The sequence below is a fragment of the Dreissena polymorpha genome, chromosome 4, assembly GCF_020536995.1.
Source record: "Dreissena polymorpha isolate Duluth1 chromosome 4, UMN_Dpol_1.0, whole genome shotgun sequence".
NCBI lineage: Eukaryota > Metazoa > Mollusca > Bivalvia > Myida > Dreissenidae > Dreissena > Dreissena polymorpha.
The window spans coordinates 28,566,514-28,591,613 of NC_068358.1; the positions used below are offsets into that span (position 1 = coordinate 28,566,514).

Consider the following 25,100-nt stretch of genomic DNA (forward strand, 5'->3'; position numbering starts at 1 on the left):
CCTCGTTTAGCACTTCCATAAGCTTGATCTGTGTGGCCCGTTTGATTTTCACAGAAAGCTGTTCTAGACCCTCATCTATATGTATGGCAAAGGTGGATTGACCACCTTTCTTGCCAGACATAACGTCCATCAGACTTTTCTTCAAGTCAACACTCTCTGTGGGGAGTATATGAGGGGGGGGGGGCTCTGTACACTGGGACTCTGACGCAGAGTATGGCTGGATGGTGACTGCTGTTGTTTCTCTACCTCTACCACGGATGCTCACCACTGTTTCTGCGTTCCACAGTTTTGATGTGGTCTTTGAGGAAAGACAATTTCCCCCACACCTATTTGTCCGCGGCAGACAGGCCCTCGACTGTCTCAGTACCCTCACCCGACTTCCCCACAGTCCTCTTGAGGCGGCTCATCTGGTTACGGTTGGACTTGTAAAAGGTTTTGAAGGCTGCCACCTTAACACCCTTGTCAGCAGCCTTGTTCTCTCATAGCTTCTCTTTGTTCTGCGGGTCTTTATAATTTGTCATTCTCTTTGAGTCGATGGAGGGATTGCTTTTTAGACAGTCAATGACCTCTTCTATTTGCGCTTCTGTTAGTGTTGTATAGTAGTAGGGTTTTTTCGTTCGCTTTTTGCTGGCGGCTGCTGCTGAAACTGGTGTGATGACTGGTTGATGATCCCCTGCAAGGTGAGGCTGTGGCTGCTCTGGCTCTGGAACCAGCATGGCTTCATCTTCTGCCGGCGGTGGTGTTGGAGACCTCGGTTTTTCAGCCACTTGGCCTATGCCTGTCCCTCTCCGGCTCTTCTTTGCTGCACCTCTACCTTTCTTGGGTCCCATCTTTGTGTGTTTTAAAAGTTTTTGAGGTTCAGGATACTTCTTCTTTGTTTGGAAACTATACAATGAGTGGTATTCAAGTGCTATTTATAGGGATGACGACGGAGCGTGTGTATCATAGGAGTTCGTGAAAGAGCGTGAGAGAGCTTGCCAAGTGTAACAATGCCTAACAAAACGTGTAAATCCTTGATCAAAGCGTCTCACTTCGTGGGAAAGCGGGAGAGCCCTTCATGAAAACGTAACAAAGCGTAACAAAACGTAACAAAGCGTGTCAGATCTTGATGAAAGCGTCTAACCTCGTGTCAGATTTTCGTGACAGATCGTAGTAAATCTTGAGACATCTTAACGAAGCGTGTCAAGTGGTGACAGGCCGTGAAGACTGGGGTCCCCGTTTTGAACCAAGTTTTATTGGTAATACTTTCCTACGATTTGAGTCAAGCTTTGCTGAGTTTTGTTAGGGTTTTTGAAGCTTTGATACGCTCTCGACGCTTATAATCAATTCGTGACAGAGCGCCCAAAGTTTTTAAACAGTTTAAAAATGTTGGCGTCCTTGCCGAATTGTTCCGCTTTACTCCAAGCTTTCCCACGATCTGTTACAACACTGACGCTTTAATCAAGCTGTTACGCTTCGGTGACGCTTTTCACGCCGCTTTAAAGCGCCATCAAAGCGCCGTTGGTGTGAACCATGTATTAGGGTATGCGGATGCGCCGCGTAACAAGTATAGACAATCCCAGAAATCGATTACTCCCGGATAACCGCACCTCGCGACGCCATCTTGATACTGAAGAACAATGTGTTTGTATAGGTCCCTGAACAATAAAACGCAGTGACGCGATTTTATTAAATATATTTGAAGATTTAGATGGTTTCTGTTACCGATACAATAATTATATTACAGATCCTTTTTGAAAATAAATATTGTTATCAGGTCCATCTGAATTGTTTAAGAGTCATAAAACTAGAGACGAAGATCTACGTTTCTGATAAAACTCAGCAAGAATTAGGCCTTTATTATCATTTGACATGTTAGAAGGTGACGCATGGTATCTTATCTTAATAACAGCATCTATACACGTGGAGATATATGGTGTCACAGACATTCCAATTAACACTTTTAATCCACCATTGGGACATCGTCTCCAATTAAGGGAATGCTTTCGTTCCTCAATCGCAGATGGTGTTTTTTTTACCACTTATTAATTTAACTAATTTAATTAAATTGAAAATCCGTAATTTCCTTAAAAAAGTCACTGATTTCGTGTTTAAATAGTTTATTTTAAATCTTAACTGTATAGAGGACATTTAAGAAAGAAATTAATACGTTGACGGAATGTAGCGAACATTATTGGGACTATTTGAGTTTACGTATGACTACATATGTGTCATGTGGAGCATTTTTATCGTAAATTTAATAAATTTTGTATAACGAATATAAAGTAAAGCCAGCAAACAATTAAATAAATATTCAGAACAAGACAAACACAGTTTCTTCAGGCTACAGACTTTGATACTAACATTAGAATGGTATTTAACTGATAAAATAAAAATAAAGTTATATGCATAAGCAAATGTTCACTTTTCAATTAAAACACCTGCCATGTTTTTACATCTTACACATTTTCGCTAATGAATATCCCCTGGACTGGTAAATTTAAAATCACAAAATTATTTTCTGGCTAGAGATGTTTGTTTGAAAGCGATTTTTAAATAAAATATATTAATAAAAACAACACAGTTTTAAACTAAACCATTTACTTTTTAATAAGAAAAGTTTGCTTCTACATTAAATCTTACAGAATTTCGCTTATAAATATTTTCCGGACCAACTTCAGTTAAAATCACAAAATTAATTTCAGCTAGAGCTTTAAATTACCTTAAAAATGATACTTTAATAAGAAATATTAATAAAGAAATAATAAATCTTTAGAAAAACAAAGATATGTACTATTCAATAAAAAAATCTGTCTCGGTATTGAATCATATACACTTATTTTCTTAATGGGTAACTATATTTAAAAAAAAGAAATAATAATGTTAATCAAAGGCAGATATCTGATTTTCAAAGAAATTGTATATCTCGGTCATAAATCTTTAAAAATTTTGCTAATTAACATCTGCGGATTTTTAACGCTACAAATCACAAAGTTTACTTCAGACTGCGGAGATGACCTTTATAATTATCTGCGAATAAAAAATGCAATAAAGAAATAATTGTGTTTTAAGCAAAGGCATAACTGAAAGGATTTCTTTTTAAAAAATACAGCAAATTCGGCATTTAACATTACGTGACGAATTTGACAGATAACAGCGTTCTACATGTCACTCATGTAGAACGCTGTTATCTGTCAAATTTTTCAGCACCAAGATGGCGGCGGGGTCACGTGATAGCCAATATGGCGGCGGTCAATTTATCGATTCTGGGATTGTCTATTATAAACATGCCATGACGATAAGTCACTATCAGCCGATGTGTACACAATGCCCTTAAAACTGAAAATCCCCACTAAATCCACTTACTTTCGATTTCACTCGGGTTTTAAGCTGATTGTCACGATACTCAAGTTCGAACAAACAAGTGAGTATTGTTATGTATTATTGCTTCCATTTCATTATAAAATGTTTATTAGGCCACACTTAATGTGTTGCTGAAATATCACCTTTAATATCAGTATGTATACAAGCAGGTGGTCGACCGTGTCCAAGTAATGGTTGTAAATATGTTTCATTGTGTTTCATTCGAACATGTTCACGATTAGATATAAACTAAGACTTTTCAACAATAAATAATGCATTCATATAGTTTTAATCACAGTTGCAGTAATTACGGTGTGTTGCGGCAAGTTTGGTTATTTGTATTCCAATAATAGGTATTTTATCTGTGGTTTACAATTAATAGATACACATACTATGCGAAAAATTAAAACACAGTGTCATTTGTTTTGTTGTGATTTTATTGGCAATAATGCAATATGTTGTTTTGTTGCATTAAAACTGATACATTACTAATCACGATCTGCGGACTGCACAGGCTAATATGGGATGACACTTAACGCAAATGCATTATGCCCAGTTTTCTCAGAACGCGACTCACATAATCAATTGTTTAGCTCAACTCAGGGGATGAGGTTTGAGTTTCAACTCAGCTGAGTATTGGGAATTTCGGAAAACGCACAAACAAAATAAAATCTCAGCTATAAGAATATGATCAAACCCAAGGTAAAGTCAGACTCATAACTAAAAAAAATACTTTAACAACAAATTGATCACGATGATCAAAGTAATCGCAAAAATTGAGAAAAACGCAAAGTTGAGTCAAATTATTTTCTTTAATATGATCATGGTACTGGACCAGTTTTAAAAATTTAAACTATTTTTATCCTTGTAATAAGCTGAGCCCTTGTGGTCATCATGGCCATCATGTTTCATCTTCGTTTTTAAGTTAAAATTCTTTACTTGTCGTTAAGCCTGATTTCATAAATTCTATTTCTTTGATTTAGTTATTGTTCATGCAAAAACTTAAAAATATATATAAAATTATAACTTTATTATCATTTATTGATCTTGTCTGGTATTGACCACTTTGTAGACCTTTTTATATTGTAATTAATAATTTTAAGAAATGTGTGTGAGGCAGACAGTTTAAACGGATTCGTATACTCATACCAGTCACAATACATGTACCTTGTAAAATTGTGTATTAAGAGAGTGGTAAGGATTTTAATGTTATATCATTTCCTGTCTTTATCTACTGAACTAATGACTTCTAAGTACAGAGATTAAGTATTTAAAGATGGAAGGAAGTTTTATAACCTATTTCTGTTTTTTTTTTCACGTAGAGAAGTTATCTTATAGCCTGTGAATATGGGGAACACATCGCAAAAAGGTAAGCGAAGTAAATGTTAGTTTGAAGTTTTGCTTTAGAATTAGTTGGCTTTGCTTTCATATTTAAATACCATCTCTTTCTTACACTTTCTAATATAATCAATTATACTTAGTTAACAACTGCTCTTTGTTTTATCTAAAAATAGGGCTGATATGCGTTCTAAGTTGTATAAACAACATACCCGTATCCAGGGGGGGGGGGGGGGTTGCACTGGGTGCGTTCGCACCCAATATTTGTTGACGAGTCTGTTATTAGAGCTGTAACTGTAAGGAAGCCTACTTATTGTGGGTTGAAATCCCAGTCCAATAACTTTTTTCGACAATCATCTACATGGCTGGAAAAACAATTTGATTAACTTGACCAAATAATCTTATAAAAAATGAAGTACTCTTTAGATGATAATTAACAGAATGTTATGCCAGCTTCCGAAAATGACTGAAATCAAAGGACACCATGTCGACTATTGCCGAAGACTAATACGTCAATGGTTAATAATTTTGGATTACACCACGATTTATATCAATTACACAGTGTTTACAGCATTTTAGACAGACTGCATTGTTTATTTGGTATTGGTATATTCCCGTACAACAATTTTGGAAAACCTAAACGGTTTTCCAGTAAACAAAATATTACCTATGCTCAAGAGAGGATAATGTTTTTGTTGTATGGCAAGAAAACAAATAATTTCTACAAAGCAATGTAGCTTTTTTTGTAGTTTACCATCACTTGTGGGATCAGTTCTGCTCCAAGTACAAAACTTTCCATAATGTTTTAATTATGTCAATCTTAAATGAATTTAAAACGTTATAACATATGATTTGATGGACGTTAACGTTAAATGTTCATTAACTCTGACGGAGCTTGAGCATAATGATTATTGGCCAAATACGCCCATCTTTTTTCTTCAACGTCCTGGTATACACTTTTTATGACTTTGATACCATAGGGCCAGTAGTTTATGGTAATAGGGTCGTAATGAAGCCTTAATTGTTACATGTTTCACAAATTCGTTTAAAAAAAAGAAAACTAATTTGTTAAAAATAGTTTTAAAACATAAAAGTAGCCAGTCATACCATTTTGATTTCTGTTTAGTATTGATGCAGATTAGAGAAGACCCAGTTTTGTTTATCAGTGTTTGTTGTACAATACACTATTAGCACGTTTAGAGCAATGCTAGGCCTCTGGTACTATCCATAGTAGCAGACAAACAATTGTTTTGAAAAAAAGAGTCAAATATTTCCTTTAAATTTGCTTCATTTATGAATGGTAGATTTTTGGAATGGTAAAATACACAAAATTCGAATAAATAATGATATTTTATACCGTTCTTATTGTTGATTTTACGTTCTATAAATTTGTTGTTGCATATGTAAACAAAGTGTGTGCGCGCATACTAGTGTCGGGTTAAACACCGTGTAAAATATTTTATCACATGCTATACCCTGATTCCCATGTAATACAACCATTAAATATTTTTTTATTATATACTTGTTTAATGCTTTTAACAAAATACAGGTTGTATCAATCGTTGAAATAAAAAATCCCGTATTACGCTACTCGCTGTTTCCAATTCCGTATTACCATACTAGCCGGACTACTTCGACCCATTTAATGACGTCACATTACACGCACCGAAAATAGAAATATCGGTGGTCACATAACGAGACTTACATACCCTATTACGAAATATATTACGTAGTACATCGTGTGACGTCATTTCTGTGACAAAACAAAATAGTTTTATCTAAACTCTGTAAGGACATGTCGGACCTGGTGTTTTTTAGCAGTAAACTATGTGTTAAAAACGTATTTTGGAGTGTGTGTTTATCATGCATAAATGTATATTTCGATAGGAATACAATAAAATAGTGTGGTTTAAACTAAGTTTCGATAAAGACATGGAAGATAGAAGTGGAAGTGCATATTGTTTAAACGTTTTTGTTATAATAAACATCGGATTAAAGTTGTCAACTTAATTGTTATAAAAATTGGATTAACGATGGCATTACGGTTAGCGTGTCGGAAACCTGTGTTTTACCGGTTCGAATGTTTACACGTTAATTTACATAAACTGTATTCATACGCGTCTTAAATAAACTATGGCGTACCGTTTTAGTCATTGTTTTGTCAGTTTTGTTAAAGTAAAAAATACATTTGTTAACTGTTTTCATTAGTTGTTGTATATAATAAAAGGAATATTACGCTAGTCAATTGTTCCAAGAGTTTGTATCACTCTTGTGGCTTGTGCTATTTCGCATCACACTCGAGGCTCCGCCTCTCGTGTGATACGTCATCACACAAGCCACTCGAGTGATACAAACTGTTGGAACAATTCACTAGCGTAATATTCTGTATATATTACACATGTGTAATACAGCATTTTTTAGCGTTTTCATTGGCTTAGTTTTCGTTTATTGACCATTTTGTTATTTTGCTGCAACGCGTCAAATGACGTCACGAAATGTAAACAACATTCGGGATTTATCATTATGTTTGCGTAAATATTTATTTAATTTGCTCATTTAAAAGCATGTGATAAAAAAGGTCTGACACTCGTTGTCATATCATACCATATTTTATTAAGCTCGTCCAGGAAATACGTTACTAAGCTCGCCAAAGGCTCGCTTACTAACAAAATTCCTGAACTCGTTTAATAAAATATGGTATGATATGACAACTCGTGCCAGATCCTATAGGTATTTCCGTGACTGATCGAAAAAGGTGGTTATTGTAAAACGGCAGTGTGGAATACATGTATGTTATATCATATTCATGTCGATCAGTCACTGAGTACAGGGTGTTTTTTTTACTAAGAAAGTGACGCCGATATTCGGCGTCTTCCCCTACCAGAATTTTTCCCCTAAAACTACCATTTCCCCTCCAAAAATATAATTTTTCACCAAAATATAATATTTTACCCTCAAAGAAATGTTTTTTTTCCTTTTGGGAAGTCGACACTTATCCAATTTGTACCATGTACAACGATCTCGCTTTCTCTCTCTCTCTCCCGACGAACACTCAAATCTGGGAATCCCAGTGATTCTATATATAGCTCTTAAATTAGGTCATGGAAACCGGGCAACTAATCGTATTAATCATGTGACTATTTTACTGGATTCCGGTCTTGCGCGAGAAGGGTGTTCGTCAATTAATTACCGGAAACCAGTCGAATTTTCATCCGGGTTATGTGAAAGCCAAGATATAAACGTTAAAACAGAAAAAAGTCTCACAATTGGCGTTCATACACGAACAAAATAAAACGTTCGGACTCGGAAAATATTAATTGCGTTAACGCATTTTTTAAGAATGAATCATCAAAAACCGTTGAAACCAAGCAGGATTCAGAGGTACATGTAATCAACATCGATTAATACTGTCGGATTATTGTGAAAGTGAAAGTAGACAATTGGCAGCTGCCGCACCTTTCCCTTCCAATACAGTAGCAGATCTAGATCGTCAACCCATTCATCATGAAATTGAAATCACAATATTGACATCGTTCCCCGGCCCCTGTTGAAAACATTTCCCATTATTAGACCTACCCCTGCAACTTTATTTAGGACTTTGACTTTAATGTCATACTTGTTCATGTGTTTAAGAACAAAAAGGTCAGAGACATGCCTCTTTTTCTTAAAAAACCTGTAGTCTGTAGGCGAGTTATATGAAATGAACAGTTTTTATTTTTCCCCCAAATATGTCTCTTTCGCGCTCGATTTTCCCCTTTTACCCAGCGTCCAGCGTCTTCCCCTTTTTCTAAAAAAAACCCCTGCGGACTCAGTATGGTCAATGAAAGTGAAATTTCATATAAAATAGCTCTATAACTTCAGTCTCTAAATACAGTTAAATAGTCACCTGAATGCAGGATTTTACATTTCTGTTTCAAAATTTTCTGCGGGGGATGACCTCCAAACCCCCCGATTGAAGGAAGGGGACACATCCTCCCGTACCTATCCCCTTTGCCACTTCGTTGCAAAATAACAATCGTTGATAGGCAAATTCGCACCCCCTTTTCAAAACCCTGGCTACGGGCGTGAACAATGTCATTAAAATATCAGTCATGTGACCAGCGTCATGCACAAATGGGTCTTATACCATATGCGGCCAGCAGGAGCTACCCTGTCCGCTATAACGTCATGCAAGATTTTGGGGCCTCATTTAGCGGTAAGATAGATCCTTACCAGATGATGGGTCTGAGCTACGATGGCTGCATATAGCATTAGAACATGACGCAGCACATATGATGTGTTTGTCGTTTGTATACTTATGACAGAGCGTTAACAAAATATTGTTCTTTTCTTCTAACCTGAACAACCCTAATCTGTTTTTGTTTTTTTAGTTGAATTTTCAATTATTTAACAAATGTTTTAAGATTGGCTCATATACATAAAATAACCTTTTACATTTCAAAAAGGAATATTGAATATGGATATTGCACTTTCTTTATTTTAAAATCCTTACTATAATGGAAAATAACGTTTTTTTTATTTAAACAAAACGATTACATTTGGCTGACCTCAGTGACCTTTTATGAGATGTTCGTGAAAACAAACACCTCTTGTTTAGCATCTTTGTTTTTTAATTTGTTTATATTTCTAAAACTATGAAGTTCTTGGAACATGTTATTTATATTTCTGATGTCAGATTGTTTCAAATATGGTACAGGAAAAAATCTCTTCAACTACATTTCAAGTGATTTTCAATTCATTAGGAAGTTTAAATCTAATTGAGTGTAAAGTGTTGCAATATTTGACTTATTTGTTGGTAATAGAAAAATATACTGAGCGTTATGTTATAAAAATGAGCCTTACTCTGGGAAAAAGTTCTTTAATGCATAAAGTGCTTTTGTCCCCATCTTTGTGAAGCAGTCTTTGCCCTCTCATTTTGTTAAAAGTGAGCCGCAAGCTTTTCAAAACTGTGAAAAACTGAGTCGCGAACACGGTCACAGTGTGAAAACGAGAGTGGAAAACGTTTTAAATTTGAAAATAATGTGAGTCGTGAACTTCTTTTAGTGAAGAAAATATTAGTTGCAAACTTCTCAAATTTTGAAACAACGGACATTGTGCACAGGCTAATCAGGGAGTATGCTATCGGCTTAAGGAAATTAGTTGTTGAACGGAAGTCAATTCTAACGGGACATCCAGTATAAGCGTAAAGTGTCTTTCATGATAAGCGTGCACATAATTCACAGGCTTATATGAGACAACGATTTAGGTGTATTTATTCAGCCTCATTTTCCCAACTTGCAGTTCAATTATTCAATACAATGTTCAGAAAAAATCTGTCTCATATATTTGGTTTTCAGTAAGCACCCCAAAAGTTAAAAGAAAATCTCATGTCATTTTTTTAAATTTAGGAATAATGGCTATATGTAACAACATTTTTAATGATCAAATCATTGACAATTCTTATTGCATGATGCAAGCAATAGAGTCTCTGCAATATGAATTTTTCAGCAAGAGACTTCACAATTTATCAAGCGAAGAGTAGATGTGTAAGACACTTTATTCATACCCGATGATCCACAACTTTCTTAGTTATGGCCCTTGATCATTACTGACAAAGCTCTTCGTCAGTATAAGTCACATTTGTGACAAAGCTCTACAGCAGTATGAGTCACATTTGTGACAAAGCTCTCCAGCAGTATCAGTCACATTTGTGACAAAGCTCTCCAGCAGTAGTAGTCACATTGGTGACAAAGCTCTTCAGCAGTTTTAGTCACATTTGTTACAAAGCTTTTTAGCTGTATAAGTCAAATTGGTGACAAAGCTCTCCAGCAGTATAAGTCACATTGATGACAAAACTCTTCAGCAGTATAAGTCACAATTGTGACAAAGCTCTTCAGCAGTATTAGTCACAGTGGTGACAGAGCTCTTCAGCAGTATTAGTCACATTTGTGACAAAGCTTTTCAGCAGTAGTCAAATTGGTGACAAAGCTCTTCAACAGAATAAGTCACATTGGTTAAAAGCTCTTGATTAGTTTGTCTTATAACTATCGGAAATTTCCTTATTGCAATTCAACATGAAATGTATGCAACACAAATTTCTTTTTCGAAGCACATGTATAAATCACATTGGTGGCCAAGCTCTCCAGCAGTATACGTCACATTTGTGACAAAGCTCTCCAGCAGTGTACGTCACATTTGTGACAAAGCTTTTTCAGCAGTATAAGTCATATTGGTGACAAAGCTCTCCAGCAGTATAAGTCACATTGATGACAAAACTCTTCAGCAGTATAAGTCACAATTGTGACAAAGCTCTTCAGCAGTATTAGTCACAGTGGTGACAGAGCTCTTCAGCAGTATTAGTCACATTTGTGACAAAGCTTTTCAGCAGTAGTAGTCACATTGTTGACAGAGCTCTCCAGCAGTTAAAGTCACATTGGTGACAAAGCCCTTCAGCAGTATAAGTCAACTTGGTGACAAAGCTCTCCAGCAGTTTAAGTCACATTTGTGAAAAAGCTCTCCAGCAGAATAAGTCACATTGTTGACAGAGCTCTCCAGCAGTATAAGTCACATTGGTGACAAAGGTCTTCAGCAGTATTAGTAACATTTGTGACAAAGCTCTCCAGCAGTATGAGTCACATTTGTGACAGAGATCTTCAGCAGCATAAATCACATTGGTGGCCAAGCTCTCCAGCAGTATACGTCACATTTGTGACAAAGCTCTCCAGCAGTATACGTCACATTTGTGTCAAAGTTTTTTCAGCAGTTTAAGTCATATTGGTGTCAAAGCTCTTCAGCAGAATTAGTCAAATTGGTGACAAAGCTCTTCAACAGAATAAGTCACATTGGTGACAAAGCTCTTGATTAGTTTGTCTAATAACTATCGGAAATTTCCTAATTGCAATTCAACATGAAATGTATGAAACACAAATTTCTTTTTCGAAGCACATGTATATATTATCATAAATGCATATGCATGTATATGATGTATTGGCGGGTATGCTCTATTGTTTTGAAGTATACTAATGACAGCAAGAATTGATCTTAAAAGAATCTGGTGAAATAAGGGACAAATGACAAACTTCAACAAAAATGTAATCAATTGACAATATTGTTGAACATGTATAATAATGCAATATAATTCTTTCAAGAAATATCAAGCCAAATATATCACATTAATAATTTCTTGATGTATCCAAAGAAGGCCTGTACACATTTTAACAAATCTTCTTAAGTAAGATTAAAGTTATAGTATTAAATAATAAAACTGCTATATTGTTTAATCTACTTGATGTCAAGATATAAACTATAGCAAGTTTTCAACTATAACTTGTACTGAGAGGACAAGTTTTCAAATCTTCTGTAAAAATAAATCCATGGATTTCACCTAAACAGGTGTATGGTAATTATTCTCTTTAGCAGGGTAATTATTCTCTGTAGAACCTTTTATAGCCTGCATACATTAACCACACACTGTGCATGAGTTAATTCAATTACTGTTATGATGAACTTATTGGTTTTATTACTCGAATCTTGCCTTATAGATTAAATAAGACCTTGCTTTATTACTGTTCAATAAGAATGAGTATATTTAATGATAAAATAATTGGTTTTGGTACTCGAATCTTGCCTAATAAGATATATTGCTTACTTACTGTTATGTTATCATTTTCTCTTAACATGTTCACCGAATGGGACGTTGTGCGAAAATGGGTCTTATGTAACATGCGACCAGCGTAGCGCCAGATCAGCCTGTGCCAGCGTAGGTCCAGAGCGACCATGTCTCTTAATGAGACCATGAAGCCTCTGCATATGCACAGGGTTGTTTAGCGTTACTTTGATTGCGTATGGCATAAGATCCATATTTGTATTTTAAGGCTTAGTTATGAAAACATTATTTACATGTCATACATGCACTCTGGGTGGTCTAGAGTTACGCTGGTTACATATGGTATAAGACCCATATTTGCATGACGTGGCTAAGTTATGCCTATAGAGTATACAAGTAGTTAGGTCAATCTTTGGGAGCTGTAATTTTAGTGTCTTTTCACTTTATTGGGAATGGGTCCCTTTGGATTGGGAAACATTGCGTCATTTTTACTAAAAAAGTGAATTTTTTTTTTGCTAACGACACTTCAAAATTGACAATACATGTGATTTCACTATGTCATTTACTGAGTGTCAACTTATATAGATGGATTTAAAATGAACTAAATGTTGATACTTTATTTTGTTCTTATTTTTAGAAAACCTGTAATCGAGAATTTTGAGGGCCTATTTTGGAAAAGTATATAATTGTTTCCAATGTGATTGGGTTCCTCTTCAGGCCCCAAATTTGAACGAAGAAACACACTAAACTTTAATGCTTTCCCTTGGGATCTTCTTTAAAAAATGTCGATGGTCACGTTTATTGAACTACAAAGTGTGAACTTGTGTCTGCTATTTTACAGAACATCTGGATGGAAATAAGCCGTTTTGCGAGCGCAAGAAACTGACATTGGGGAAGGGTCGTGTCAATGTATGTGTCATCCAAGGAGATCTAACAAGGGAACAGGTACTTGTTGCTATGATAACTGTATTATTTAAATTGCTAAAATAGCTGAGTTTGGAGTTCTTTGAATGATTTAGTATATGTGATAAAACATTTTTGTAATAATTATTTTTTATGTGAGCCTTGCTTGTGGAAACAAGGCTAAATGCCTGTGCCATGCATTCTGCACAGCCTTATCAGGAACGACACTTTCCGCTGTTATTTTTTATTTAAAGGAAGTCACTTCTAAGCAAAATTTTAGTCTAGGTGAAACATTTCGTCCCTCATTAGCCTGTGCAAGCTGCATAAGGTAATCTAGGATTTCTTTTACGCACAGGCATCGAGTCCCGTCGTTTCTGGGCGGATTAATTTAGAACCCATTAAACAATTGATCTCGTTGTAGTGTTGCTACTAAGAACAAAAAACAAAGTTGTTTCTAATAAAAAGATTATTCGATTCTTAATTCTCAGATAACCATGTGTTTAAGGTTCAGTTCATTTCTTTAGCGTTTTTGAAAGCATCTTTATGTCAAATATGAAATTAGTTAAACTTCAGCTGCACAAGCCGGAGAAAAACTTAAGTTTAACATGTGTTTTTGAAAGGCACTTATTGCCAAACAGGCAAATTTCAAACGTAGGAAACACAACTTAAAAAAAGCAACAGAAATAAACAAAAAATCAGTGAATTTCAAACAATTAATAAGAATTATATAAATGAACAACTGTTTTACCTTTATCAGTCGGATGTGATAGTATGCACGGCTAACAAGCCACTCGACCTCAGTAAAGGTCAAGTCTCGAAGAACCTTCTGGAGGCAGCTGGAGTCAGTATGGCAGCTGAGCTACAGTCCTTGTACCCACATGGTATTGATTACGATGAGGTTGCTGTTGTAAGCTCTGGTAATCTCGCCTGCAGAAATGTATACTTTGTAGCCCTGCCAGAGGCGGGGACCTCTGGGTCGGATGACAAGGTGAGAACAAATACTTGTCGTAAGAGAGATTAAAATTTAAGGTAAAAGGCAATTTGTTTTTGCTTGAAAATTACACTTTAAAATAAGTTTGTCATTAAATGCTTTAAATTGATGTGTGTAAAGATCTGAATGTTAAAAGCTCTATGTAAAACAAGAAGTGAAGTTAAGAAAGAAAGATAAAGGTTACCTAACGTGGGCTTGAACCAATGGCCTTTGGAATTCTCACGCTATCGCTGATTTCTTACGTATGGCTTTTCAGAATTCTCATTAAATTTTTTTACTTCAGTACCAGTCGTCGTAATTAGGGTTATTTTGCTACCTGATGTGCAGTTTTCTTTTATATTTTGAATAAGTGACCAAAATTGTCTTTTCCGCAAGTCTTTTAAAGTTGTTTGTTTATGAAATATAATATGACACATAATTTCAAGACATTGTTTAGGTCTACCTTTCCTATATGGAATGGATAGGGTCAAGATTACTGATAGCAAAAAAAACAACTTAAGATGAAACTCAGTTGTTGTAAAAGGACTTTATTTTTAGATACCTTATATTGACTATGAGTATTTTGTTTTGTGTTTTCGATGGATAACTAAAAAACAATAAAGCATTGTGATATTTGTTGTATTTTTAATGTATTTGCTTTGTGTGTTTTAACTATTGTTTATATGTGTTCATGTACAATATCTCCAGATATTCATAAAGAATAACACATTCATTATATTCCCAGACGCTTCACAAAACTGTGACCATGTGCCTAGAAAGGGCAGACCGAAGCAACTTCCGATCCCTGTCTATCCCTGCCCTGGGCACGGGCCGTCTTAAGTACCACCCTGCCATGGTTGCGGCCGAAATAATACAGAGTGTCGAAGACTTCAGCAACAGCAAACCAGGCACCAGCGTCAAATATGTCAATGTTGTTGTGTACGATAAAGATGATGATACATCCTTTAAGGTAATTCAATATGGGACTTACAATACTGTATAACTAAAGCTGTTACAATTATTTTAATATATGGTTAGAAAACATATGATATGGATACTGAAACAATAAATTAAAGGGATCTTTTCACGGTTTGGTAAATTGACAAAATTGAAACAAGTTGTTCGGATTCGCAAATTTTCGTTTATGAGTTATGATATTTGTGAAGAAACAGTATTGAACATTTACCATGGTCTAATATAGTCAATATATGCATATTTTGACGATTTTAAAACCTAAAAATTATAAAGCGTTGCAACGCGAAACGATTTAATAATTTGGAGAGTTCTGTTGTTGTCGTTAAATTTTGTGAAACTACGAAAATTGTTCATATAATGGATAAAATACTTCCACAAAGTAAGCTTGGCAGAATAGCCGAGCGGGCTAATGCACTTTTACTCCAGATAACTCCAGGACTCCGGGGGTCACTGGTTCGAGTCCACCTGCGGCTACTTTTTTTCTTTTTTAAATTTTATTCTTGATATTTTACTGGAGCTTTTACGATCCAATGTTTACATTTATCAATATAAAGCATTTAATGACTTATTTCAAAACATGCCACAAACTGTGAAAAGGCCCTTTAAAGATTAGATTAGATCTTAAAAAAATAAAGGAACGTTTTTGCAAAAACTGTTAATTTTAAGAAAAGCCATTGTTTATATTGGCGGTATTCATCCTAACCGCTTTCTTATTTATTATTTTTGTGCTTAGAAAAATAACGTAAATAAGGAAATATATGATATTATGAAGTGGGGAATGTTCTCACAATTTTTGTAAGTACACATTTTTATGTTACCTGATATTCTTTTCAATATTTTTGTTAATTAATCAGTCCTTTTGTAACTAGAAAAACTTCTTTCTTAAAATAATAAGTTCTTAATGATATATCACTTCTTTTAATACACATATACACTATACTCTACAGTAATGTGGAAAATATAATATCAGGGACACTAAATTGCCATATAACTCTTTCCATAGTTTTGTGATTCACAGTTTTTGGAATTTAAAAAATAAGATTTATAAATCTATAGTGATCTGATGAAATAACTAAATAAAATTTATCGCATAAACACGTTTCTTTGGCTTATTTAATTTCTTAAATACTGAACATGTTTAGGTCATAGTCTTAATCAGTTGTATTAATGTAAACATATACATAGGAAGTGAGGTTAACGCAATACTCTAACGTAACATTTTGTGGCGGAAAATATATAATTATAACACATAATATTACACAATACAAAAGTTTATGAAAGTTGATGCAAGATCCTATTTGCACTTTTTAATACATTTTTTTGTATTAATCAGATACTTATTCAGCTCCGGTCCCTACCAGCCACGGTACAGTATTTCAGTACCAGTCACTGTACATGTATTTCAGTACCAGTCACTGTACATGTATTTCAGTACCAGTCACTTTACATGTATTTCAGTACCAGTCACTGTACATGTATTTCAGGCATTTGAGGGGGAAGCAAGGAGTCGCGCTGGCCGACAGATCAATCACAACGGGGTTGTGTCTTCAGCAGGGGCCGCAATTTCATCGACGATACTTGCAGGGCTGCGGTCCTTGTCCATCATGAGGGGTTAGCTGTGGGAGAATTCTTATTGGGGAATAATTACTTGCTAATTGTTAGAAATTCTGATTTTTCCTCATTTTTCCGCAGTTCGACTCTTGATATTTAAACAAATTAATTTGTTCTCTTATTGGATCATATCTAGTTAAGAAATGTGCATACATTTTTAGTTTTTAATATAACTCAATAATAATATTAAAAAACCTTGCGTTGAAATTAACAATATTTGAAGAAGCAAGTCTTAACTATCAAGAAAATCAAATCAACTTATCACTTTAAAATATATTCTGTCTGACATGGAATATCGAATTTTAGTAACATTATTGGTAAATATTTTGCAATAACTGTGAAAGAATCTAATAGCAATCAAAATATTTAAACAAAGTAAACATCTAAAGGAATTATAAGATTTATCAAATATCCGCTAAACAAATAGGGCAGTAATAAGTGACTTGCTTAAGTACGTTCACTTATTACTTATTACTGCTGAACAAGAAGGACATTCGTCAACGTCTGGCACCGGTAAGTGAACTTAGTACTGGTTACTGCTGAACAAGAAGGACAGTCGTCAACGTCTGGCACCGGTAAGTGAACTTAGTACTGGTTACTTCCGAACAAGAATGACAGTTGTCAACGTCTGGCACCGGTAAGTGAACTTAGTGCTGGTTACTGCTGAACAAGAATGACAGTTGTCAACGTCTAGCACTGGTAAATGAACTTAGTACTGGTTACTGCGGAACAAAAAGGACAGTTGTCAACGTCTGGCACCGTTAAGTGAACTAAGCACTGGTTACTGCCGAACAAGAATGACAGTTGTCAACGTCTGGCACCGGTAAGTGAACTTTGTACTGGTTACTGCGGAACAAAAAGGACAGTTGACAACGTCTGGCACCTGTAAGTGAACTTAATACTGGTTACTGCTGAACAAGATGGACAGTTGTCAGTGTCTGATACCGGTTAGTTAACTTAGTACTGGTTACTGCTGAACAAGAATGACAGTTGTCAACGTCTGGCACCGGTTAGTGAACTTAGTACTGGTTACTGCGGAATAAAAAGGACAGTTGTCAACATCTGGCACCGGTAAGTGAACTTAGTACTGGTTACTGCCGGACAGGAATGACAGTTGTCAACGTCTGGCAACGGTAAGTGAACTTAGTACTGGTTACTGCCGGACAAGAATGACAGTTGTCAACGTCTGGCACCGGTAAGTGAACTTAGTACTGGTTACTGCGGAACAAAAAGGACAGTCGTCAACGTCTGGCAACGGTAAGTGAACTTAGTACTGGTTACTGCGGAACAAAAAGGACAGTTGTCAACGTCTGGCAACGGTAAGTGAACTTAGTACTGGTTACTGCGGAACAAAAAGGACAGTTGTCAACGTCTGGCAACGGTAAGTGAACTTAGTACTGGTTACTGCGGAACAAAAAGGACAGTTGTCAACGTCTGGCACCGGTAAGTGAACTTAGTACTGGTTACTGCGGAACAAAAAGGACAGTTGTCAACGTCTGGCACCGGTGAGTGAACTTAGTACTGGTTACAACTTAGATTGGCTAAGCATGTCCTCGAAACGTGAACAGATACATTGGATACTATGACTGTAATACTGTTAAATAAAACAAACGAAATACAATAAGCTGTTGATGCCTAATACGGTGGAATAAAGACGCACACATCTCGAAGAATTGTTAATTGACATGTATTTTGATATATATTACACGACGCTTTCTAGAAAAACACATATCTCAAATAAACAAAGATACATACGAGACTGTCATACGCAAGATCCTGTTAGAAACATCTAAGATTCATAATTCTCTTTCTGTGGTACTAGCTCCAACTCTACAGAAAATACGCAATGCAGTATGAACACTGTTAACAAATACACTCATATGTAATTGATAAAACATTTCATAAAACATTTTCGTCTGTCAACTTGATGTACGTCTTAATTGCGGGCTGCATGTATAAAATTAACATTTGGTTGGCGTCGCACTGAAGTGCGGCGACTAATATGTAATACGTTGTTTTACGCTTATGGGAGGAGAAGTTATTTTACGGATCAATGTATATATTTTTGTTGTCAGAATATCTTGCATAGTGGTGATTTTTTTGTGTAAGTTAGTGTTAATAAGTACTGCATTTGTGCCTATTACATTAACTACAACATTTATTCCCAATAATGCAAAGCTAATTCTTTAAATTAATAACTGATCACAGGGGCTGGGCAATAATAAAAGATCACAGGGACTGGGCAAATACGCGAACCGTTGAAACTTTTTGGTTTTATATAAAAAACAAAACTTCTTTGTTCCACTATCTTAGCAACCACCTAGTTACTAATAAAAGCGCTATAGAGCGCGAAGCGCGACACGTATTATTAATTGTAATAATGAGTCTTGATAAAGGAAGCAGCCGCTGATCAATGAGGAGCACCATCACAGCACCCCAGTATCGTTACTATCAAGTCCTCCTACAGTTTTTTTTAAGAACCACATATAGAAGGCCGCAGACCCGACCCGTATCTTGCCAGTGGTATGGACCCTTTGGTATGGACCTTTAACCCCGCTCACTATCCAGCGTTTAAACTTCCGGGTTTACATTTACACCGACTATTAATAGCTTATTAATATCTTAGTAAGAAGGTGATTTTTCAAGCGGTTCCGTATTGTAGTGGTTACACGCTTGATTCACATGTGAGAGGCCCAAGGTTCGAGCCCCAGTAGAATCAAATTATTGTATTTGTGTTCTATGTTAACTTTTTGTTTTGATGTAGAGATTTTAGTTTAAATAAATATGTTGTTTTATTGTAACCATTTTTTGTTTTTATTATGCCAATGAAATATATGTGTGAGAGGGTGGGGGGGAGGGGCTCGTAAACACATTAAAACGTTTACAGTGTTTTCATATCAATGAGTACTCAACCCATATCGTAAATGAGCAACCTAAGAATAATTTCAGAATCATTTCCCCTTGAAAATTGAGAAAAATATGAAATTACGCTTACAAGATGAAGCAGATTTTTTAAAACCTACACAGTTCTGTTCCATTAATGAAAACTGCATACGGATGCCAGCAAAAAAAGGAAACCAATGTAAATAAAATGAACTATGAAATATTTGGGGGTTACAACACAAAACCATAGATAATGGTTATTTGGGGGTTATAACACAACATCATAGATAATTGCATGACTGGGGGGTTATAACACAGAATCATGGATAATGGTTATACCAGTATCTTTTTCTATTTTGTTTAAAATAATCGGCAAATATATTAATATTTACAGTAGAAAAAAATCGGTTCATGTAACTTCATTGAGTGCCTTTTACACTGAAATTCCCGACGCCCTTTAATGCTTTGCATCAATACTTATCTTGTACAAATTTGGAGTGCTTTAATTTTTGTCAACATGCGTAACATAGACAATTTTAACTAGTGTTTATCTTGATGATAATGACCCTCCATCGGTTCAGATGGACATTCTCACGTGGGTGTGTAACGAACAATGAGTCGATACTTTTTGTCAGTTACAACAACAATCAGATAAACATTTTCAAATCAAGAAAATACTGTTAAATAAATAAATACATAAATTCATCAATACATAAATACACAGTTTAAATGATACAATGATGCTTATCTATTATGTGAATAAAATGTAAACTTCGATATGCATTAGATATGTTATGGATAGGAACGGTTCATATGATGCAACCATGTTGACTTTCTTAATGGACGATTGGACCGTAATATGTACAATGTGTTCTCGTACTGATGTTTTCAAAACTAGTCAACACTGTATTAGTTATTACGTCTAACATATGCTTCATTTCCACCGAATTAGATTTTGATATGATATTGTATGGTATAAACATGTTAAAATAAAAACTGGACTTGCAAAGTATGTCGTTGATACAAATACATTCTTTAATGTATGCCGATATATTGTAAAATAAGAATCTTTGCAAACGCAGTAGGATTAAGAGAGTGGGAGGCTGCCTGCATTTTCACCAATCTCAAAAGGGGTTCCCATAATTATTTTAGTTAAGACACAGGCGTATTCAACGTCAGAAGCTAGATGACACTGAGTATATTGATAGAGCGCTTTTTGGGAGATATGCTCGTTATTTCAGTTTTATCCATCGGTTCATCCATAAGTCCAAAAAATCTTTATCCTGTGATAACACAATAAAAAGGTTTAACTTGTTGGATGAAACTCAGAATGTAAATATAGAGCAATATGGGAAATTGAACATTATTTTGGTTTTTACGTCAGACAAAAATTGCTATTGGCAACGAAATAAGTGAAATTTAAGTTATGTTAATAAAACTGATAAAGATAAATTTTTACTCTGAAAACATTAATCCAGTTAGAATAAGTAACAAGGAAGCATATATTCATAACGGCTAACATTTTGGGAAAACCAAGCTTGAAGTAATGGGGCAAAATGTGTGTATTATTTGTTTATCTGTGTTGCTTTATGTACAAGTAGCATAAAAAACATTATGACAAGCTTTAATATACTTAGTTAAGGTAAATCATTCGGTTTTTATTCTAATTGGTGCATCAATGAAATTTATAAATATACACCACGGAAAGTTCTTAAACAATGTTAGCAAATGTCTACCAATACATGTACTTCAATTTACAATGCACATGCTATTCATAGCTCACAAGGTAATCTTGTTCTAGACCGAGGCACAGAAGAATGGTTCAAGTCCATGTACAAGTCCGAGCCCTGTTCTCCATGCTACTGGACTACGTTCCACAGCAAGAAGACCCTGAAAGACTGGGGCATTGAGGCCCAACAGAGGCCCTTTATTCGTTTGCCTATTGAAGGTCAAGACTTTCAGGATGTAGTGAAACTCGTGCAGGACACATGGGATGCTCAGCATGTTGGTCACGGGCGCGACGCAAAGGGCCTTAGTGAGCTCAACTACACCAAGGTGAAGGTCACAAGAGTTGAACGAATAGAAAACTATGAACTTTTTCATAAATATGCCGCGAAGAGACAGGAATTATTTAAAAAAGCATTTAAAACAGGAGGGCCATTTAAGTCTATGGAAAAATTGACAGGGTCCAAAGGTAAAGTATTAACAACCAGCAATATAGAAAATAACTCGGTCCTTTCTAAGGAAGTGTATCATGAAGTAAACGAACATTACATGTTTCATGGGACAGATGGGGTGGATAAAATAGCAGAACAGGGTCTGGATTGTAGGCTGGCTGGTCATACTGCCATGTTTGGACAGGGTGTCTACTGTGCGGAAAGTTCAACAAAATCAGATCAATACGCAGGTATGTTATAACAGACATTCAGTGCAAACAATGTTATGCATATGTCAATATATTTCATCTGCTTGTCTAAAAGATAATGTGTACATGATGTATTCGGGTTGCATGTGATCATTCACTTACTGTCATAAATGTTATGGCTTTTACCTAGCCTATCAAGCTTTACCATAGGTCGAATAACGTAAAAATTAAGTGTGGCGTTCACATTTTTCACCTGGTCATATTTAGACACGATAAGGTCATGTCTTCTATGTCGCATATTTAAACAAAATATCTGGCTCACATATTTCTCTAGATAAAAATATTAGCAGCCAGGGCCCTCTATCAGTCAAAAGCAAAATGCGGCTACTTTTACCAGCACATATTTTCCTTGGTCAAAAAAATGAGTTTAATTTCTTTCTGAAATGTACGTGTTTACACAATCCAAGTATTTTTATGTTAAACAAAACTAAAGTGATATTATGGGCATTTTTCCATGTTAAAATTGAGATTAAAAGAATTAACAGGTCAAAAGAGTTAGTTAAAATATGGTTACTGACCAATTATCTGTAACTCATCTTGCTTCCAGTTGTTTATATAAAATATATATTATATTCGATATTTTACATGACTGGTGAGTCCTCTAAGCCGAAATGATCCGTAAAACAAAATAGTGTCTTTGTGTCGTATTAATTAATCTGCACTAAAACCAAATTTAGATTTACATCGTAAATCGAATTATTTATGTCGTCAGTTGTCAAAACGAAAGTACGGTTGATATTCAACTGCATTATTTTCTCTTTCTGGGATATTGTTTTGATATGTTAATGCTGCATTAACAAATATAAGTGTATATGAAGTGAAAACACCAAAAATAAATAACGGTTGCGATAGACACCTATCAACTGATAGATGCCAATAATATCACTGTAACTTAACGCTAAACATGACGCCATAATTATGCTGTGCATCAATCACTCAAAACAGAGTTAGGACACATGCAAACGCGCATTAATTCTAACAAGATTGAAATGCAAGAAAAGGTCAAACAGAAACAATTGGCATAAATTTCAAAAGAAAGATATTGATTGATATATGTTTGGAAAAAATAAAAATGAAAATACTATGAAACTTATTTAGAATGAATATAAATTGCTTGTAAGTATCGGTCATACAAATTCATTTGCAACTTTAACGATTTTTATGACTGTAACATTGATCCAAAAAGCTTCAGAATAGAGTGGCTGTTATTTGAATAATTAAATAATTACATTGTTTTAACAATACTTATTGAACCGCATCGTGTGATTATGAATCTTATGCCATATGCGGCTAGAAGACGCGAAGTATGATCCGGGACTATTTTGTCCGTAATTAAGTCAGCCAAGGCTATGTGGATTTCATAAGCGGAAAAGTTGCTCCTGACCAGACTGTGCAGTTTGCCGCATATGGCTAAAGCGCCATTTTCTCGTGATATGTGCCAATGATTCTTAGTCTTGAATCCCAAGAAAAGTTAATTGCATACGGGCACTGATTAGTTTTTGCTCATACCAATTTTAAGTCTCATGGAGTAGGACTGATTCTAAGTTTCAAACTACTTTGCACCATCGACTGTTCAACCCTTATCCTCTGTTGATTATTATGCACCGTGCATTTCACCTATAATATTACTTGAACCCCTGACTGATGTATATTTCATTAGGTTCTGTTAAGTACAATATTGGTAAAATAAAATTAGTATGTCATTGTTTTAAAACGATGCTCAATTCCATTTAGCATTTTAATATAGTAAATAAATCTGAATTTCATATATAAACCTATTTTTAAAGATCCAAAAGGTATGCGGTCGCTAACTGACAGGAAAATGCTGCTGGTGCGGACCTGTCTCGGAGAGCCCTTCGTCACTTCAAGTCCAAAGTCATACGCGCGACCCCCCTGCAAGTCCTGCTTAGAGGACAAGTGCCGCTGTTCCAACAACCAGTTTTATGACTCAATCATCGGAGATGGGTCGTGGAATTTCCGTGAATTTATCGTATACAACATGACTGATGTATATCCTGAGTATATTGTCACTTATGATCGCGTTTAGTACCAATGCAATTGTCAGTTTATTTATAATTATGTAAGTTTCTTAAAAAGAACCAGGTTTTGTTTTTACGGATTATTTTCCAAACAGTATTTATTAACGCTTTATTTACACATTTATGAACTGAAATATGGTCCACATTTTAAGGTTTTTTTTGTTTTTTCTCTGGCCATTTTTGGCATTATATTCGTGTAAGATTTAGTGGTGACAATTTTTATTGTTTTTCCAATTCTGTACATTTACCGAACTTTAGTGGACGGTAAAAATATTTGAAAACATCCTTTACTTAGAATGCAGGTGATCCTATTGGAAGGAACTTGTGCGTTAATAGAAACATAACATTAACCTGGCAATTGTGAACTCCATTAGCATAAATTAAACACCTGGATATTTCATTTATACGCATGTGATGTTGTTCATGCACGTTTTGCACGAGGTTTTTGAGGTCATACATACATTATACTAGTGGGTATACTTCAATCGAACTAACCTCTAGCCCGATATTATGTATAAAGATGAATTGATGTAGTCATACAAAAAGGTCAGCACCACGTTCATAATTGCAATCTTTACAAATGTCAAAATAAGTATCATTTAATTTCTTAATTGGCCAGATCTTTATAAGCCAAACTTGTGTAAACTCAACTCATTTTACTGCTTATTGTATTTCACTCAAACTTTCCTAGCTTTCAAATCTTTATTTGAATTTACGTCATTGGCGTTTTTTACTCAGTTTTTCCTTTTGCCACTTACGTATATATATATATATATCTATATATATATATATATATATATATATATATATATATATATATATATATATATATATATATATATATATATATATATATATATATATATATATATCTGTGTGTGTGTGTGTGTGTTATCATATTTGTTAAGAAATAAACTTCTTTGAAAAAAATCTTTGTCTAAATGTGTGTCTTATAGGATAATAAATAGTATATGAAATTGTCTGCCATTGTTTCAGGTCTGAATTTGTCTTGACTCTAATCGCATTGCT

The 25,100-nt window shown here is 35.0% G+C and overlaps 2 protein-coding genes across 4 annotated transcripts; one reads left to right on the top strand and one right to left on the bottom strand.

Annotated features, from left to right (window-relative positions):
- Positions 1-479: 479 nt before the first annotated feature.
- Positions 480-830, bottom strand: LOC127877789 (uncharacterized). The gene has a single exon (XM_052424039.1). The coding sequence runs from the start codon at positions 828-830 to the stop codon at positions 480-482; it is 351 nt and encodes a 116-aa protein (XP_052279999.1).
- Positions 831-3,199: 2,369 nt separating this feature from the next.
- On the top strand, positions 3,200-24,841 carry LOC127877783 (uncharacterized). 3 transcript variants are annotated; one of them, XM_052424023.1, is made up of 8 exons: positions 3,269-3,403; positions 4,665-4,711; positions 13,107-13,210; positions 13,926-14,156; positions 14,884-15,108; positions 16,598-16,724; positions 21,409-22,014; positions 23,820-24,841. In XM_052424023.1, exons 2-8 carry the CDS (start codon positions 4,690-4,692, stop codon positions 24,077-24,079), a joined length of 1,575 nt encoding a protein of 524 aa, XP_052279983.1. In that variant the 5' UTR covers positions 3,269-3,403; positions 4,665-4,689; the 3' UTR covers positions 24,080-24,841. The 3 variants fall into 3 exon arrangements, with proteins under 3 accessions (XP_052279982.1, XP_052279984.1, XP_052279983.1); XM_052424022.1 differs by lacking the exon at positions 4,665-4,711 and having other exon boundaries at positions 3,200-3,403; XM_052424024.1 differs by lacking the exon at positions 4,665-4,711 and having other exon boundaries at positions 3,200-3,403; positions 21,898-22,014.
- The last annotated feature ends 259 nt before the right edge of the window (positions 24,842-25,100 follow it).

What these genes read in the sequence shown, in the direction of transcription:
- LOC127877789 (XM_052424039.1), bottom strand. Translation starts at nt 830, where the DNA reads ATGGGACCCAAGAAAGGTAGAGGTGCAGCAAAGAAGAGCCGGAGAGGG.
- LOC127877783 (XM_052424022.1), top strand. Translation starts at nt 3,307, where the DNA reads ATGCCCTTAAAACTGAAAATCCCCACTAAATCCACTTACTTTCGATTT. An exon ending in GAGATCTAACAAGGGAACAG is followed by an intron (nt 13,211 to 13,925) that starts GTACTTGTTGCT and finishes TACCTTTATCAG; the next exon opens with TCGGATGTGATAGTATGCAC. An exon ending in GTCCTTGTCCATCATGAGGG is followed by an intron (nt 16,725 to 21,408) that starts GTTAGCTGTGGG and finishes ATCTTGTTCTAG; the next exon opens with ACCGAGGCACAGAAGAATGG.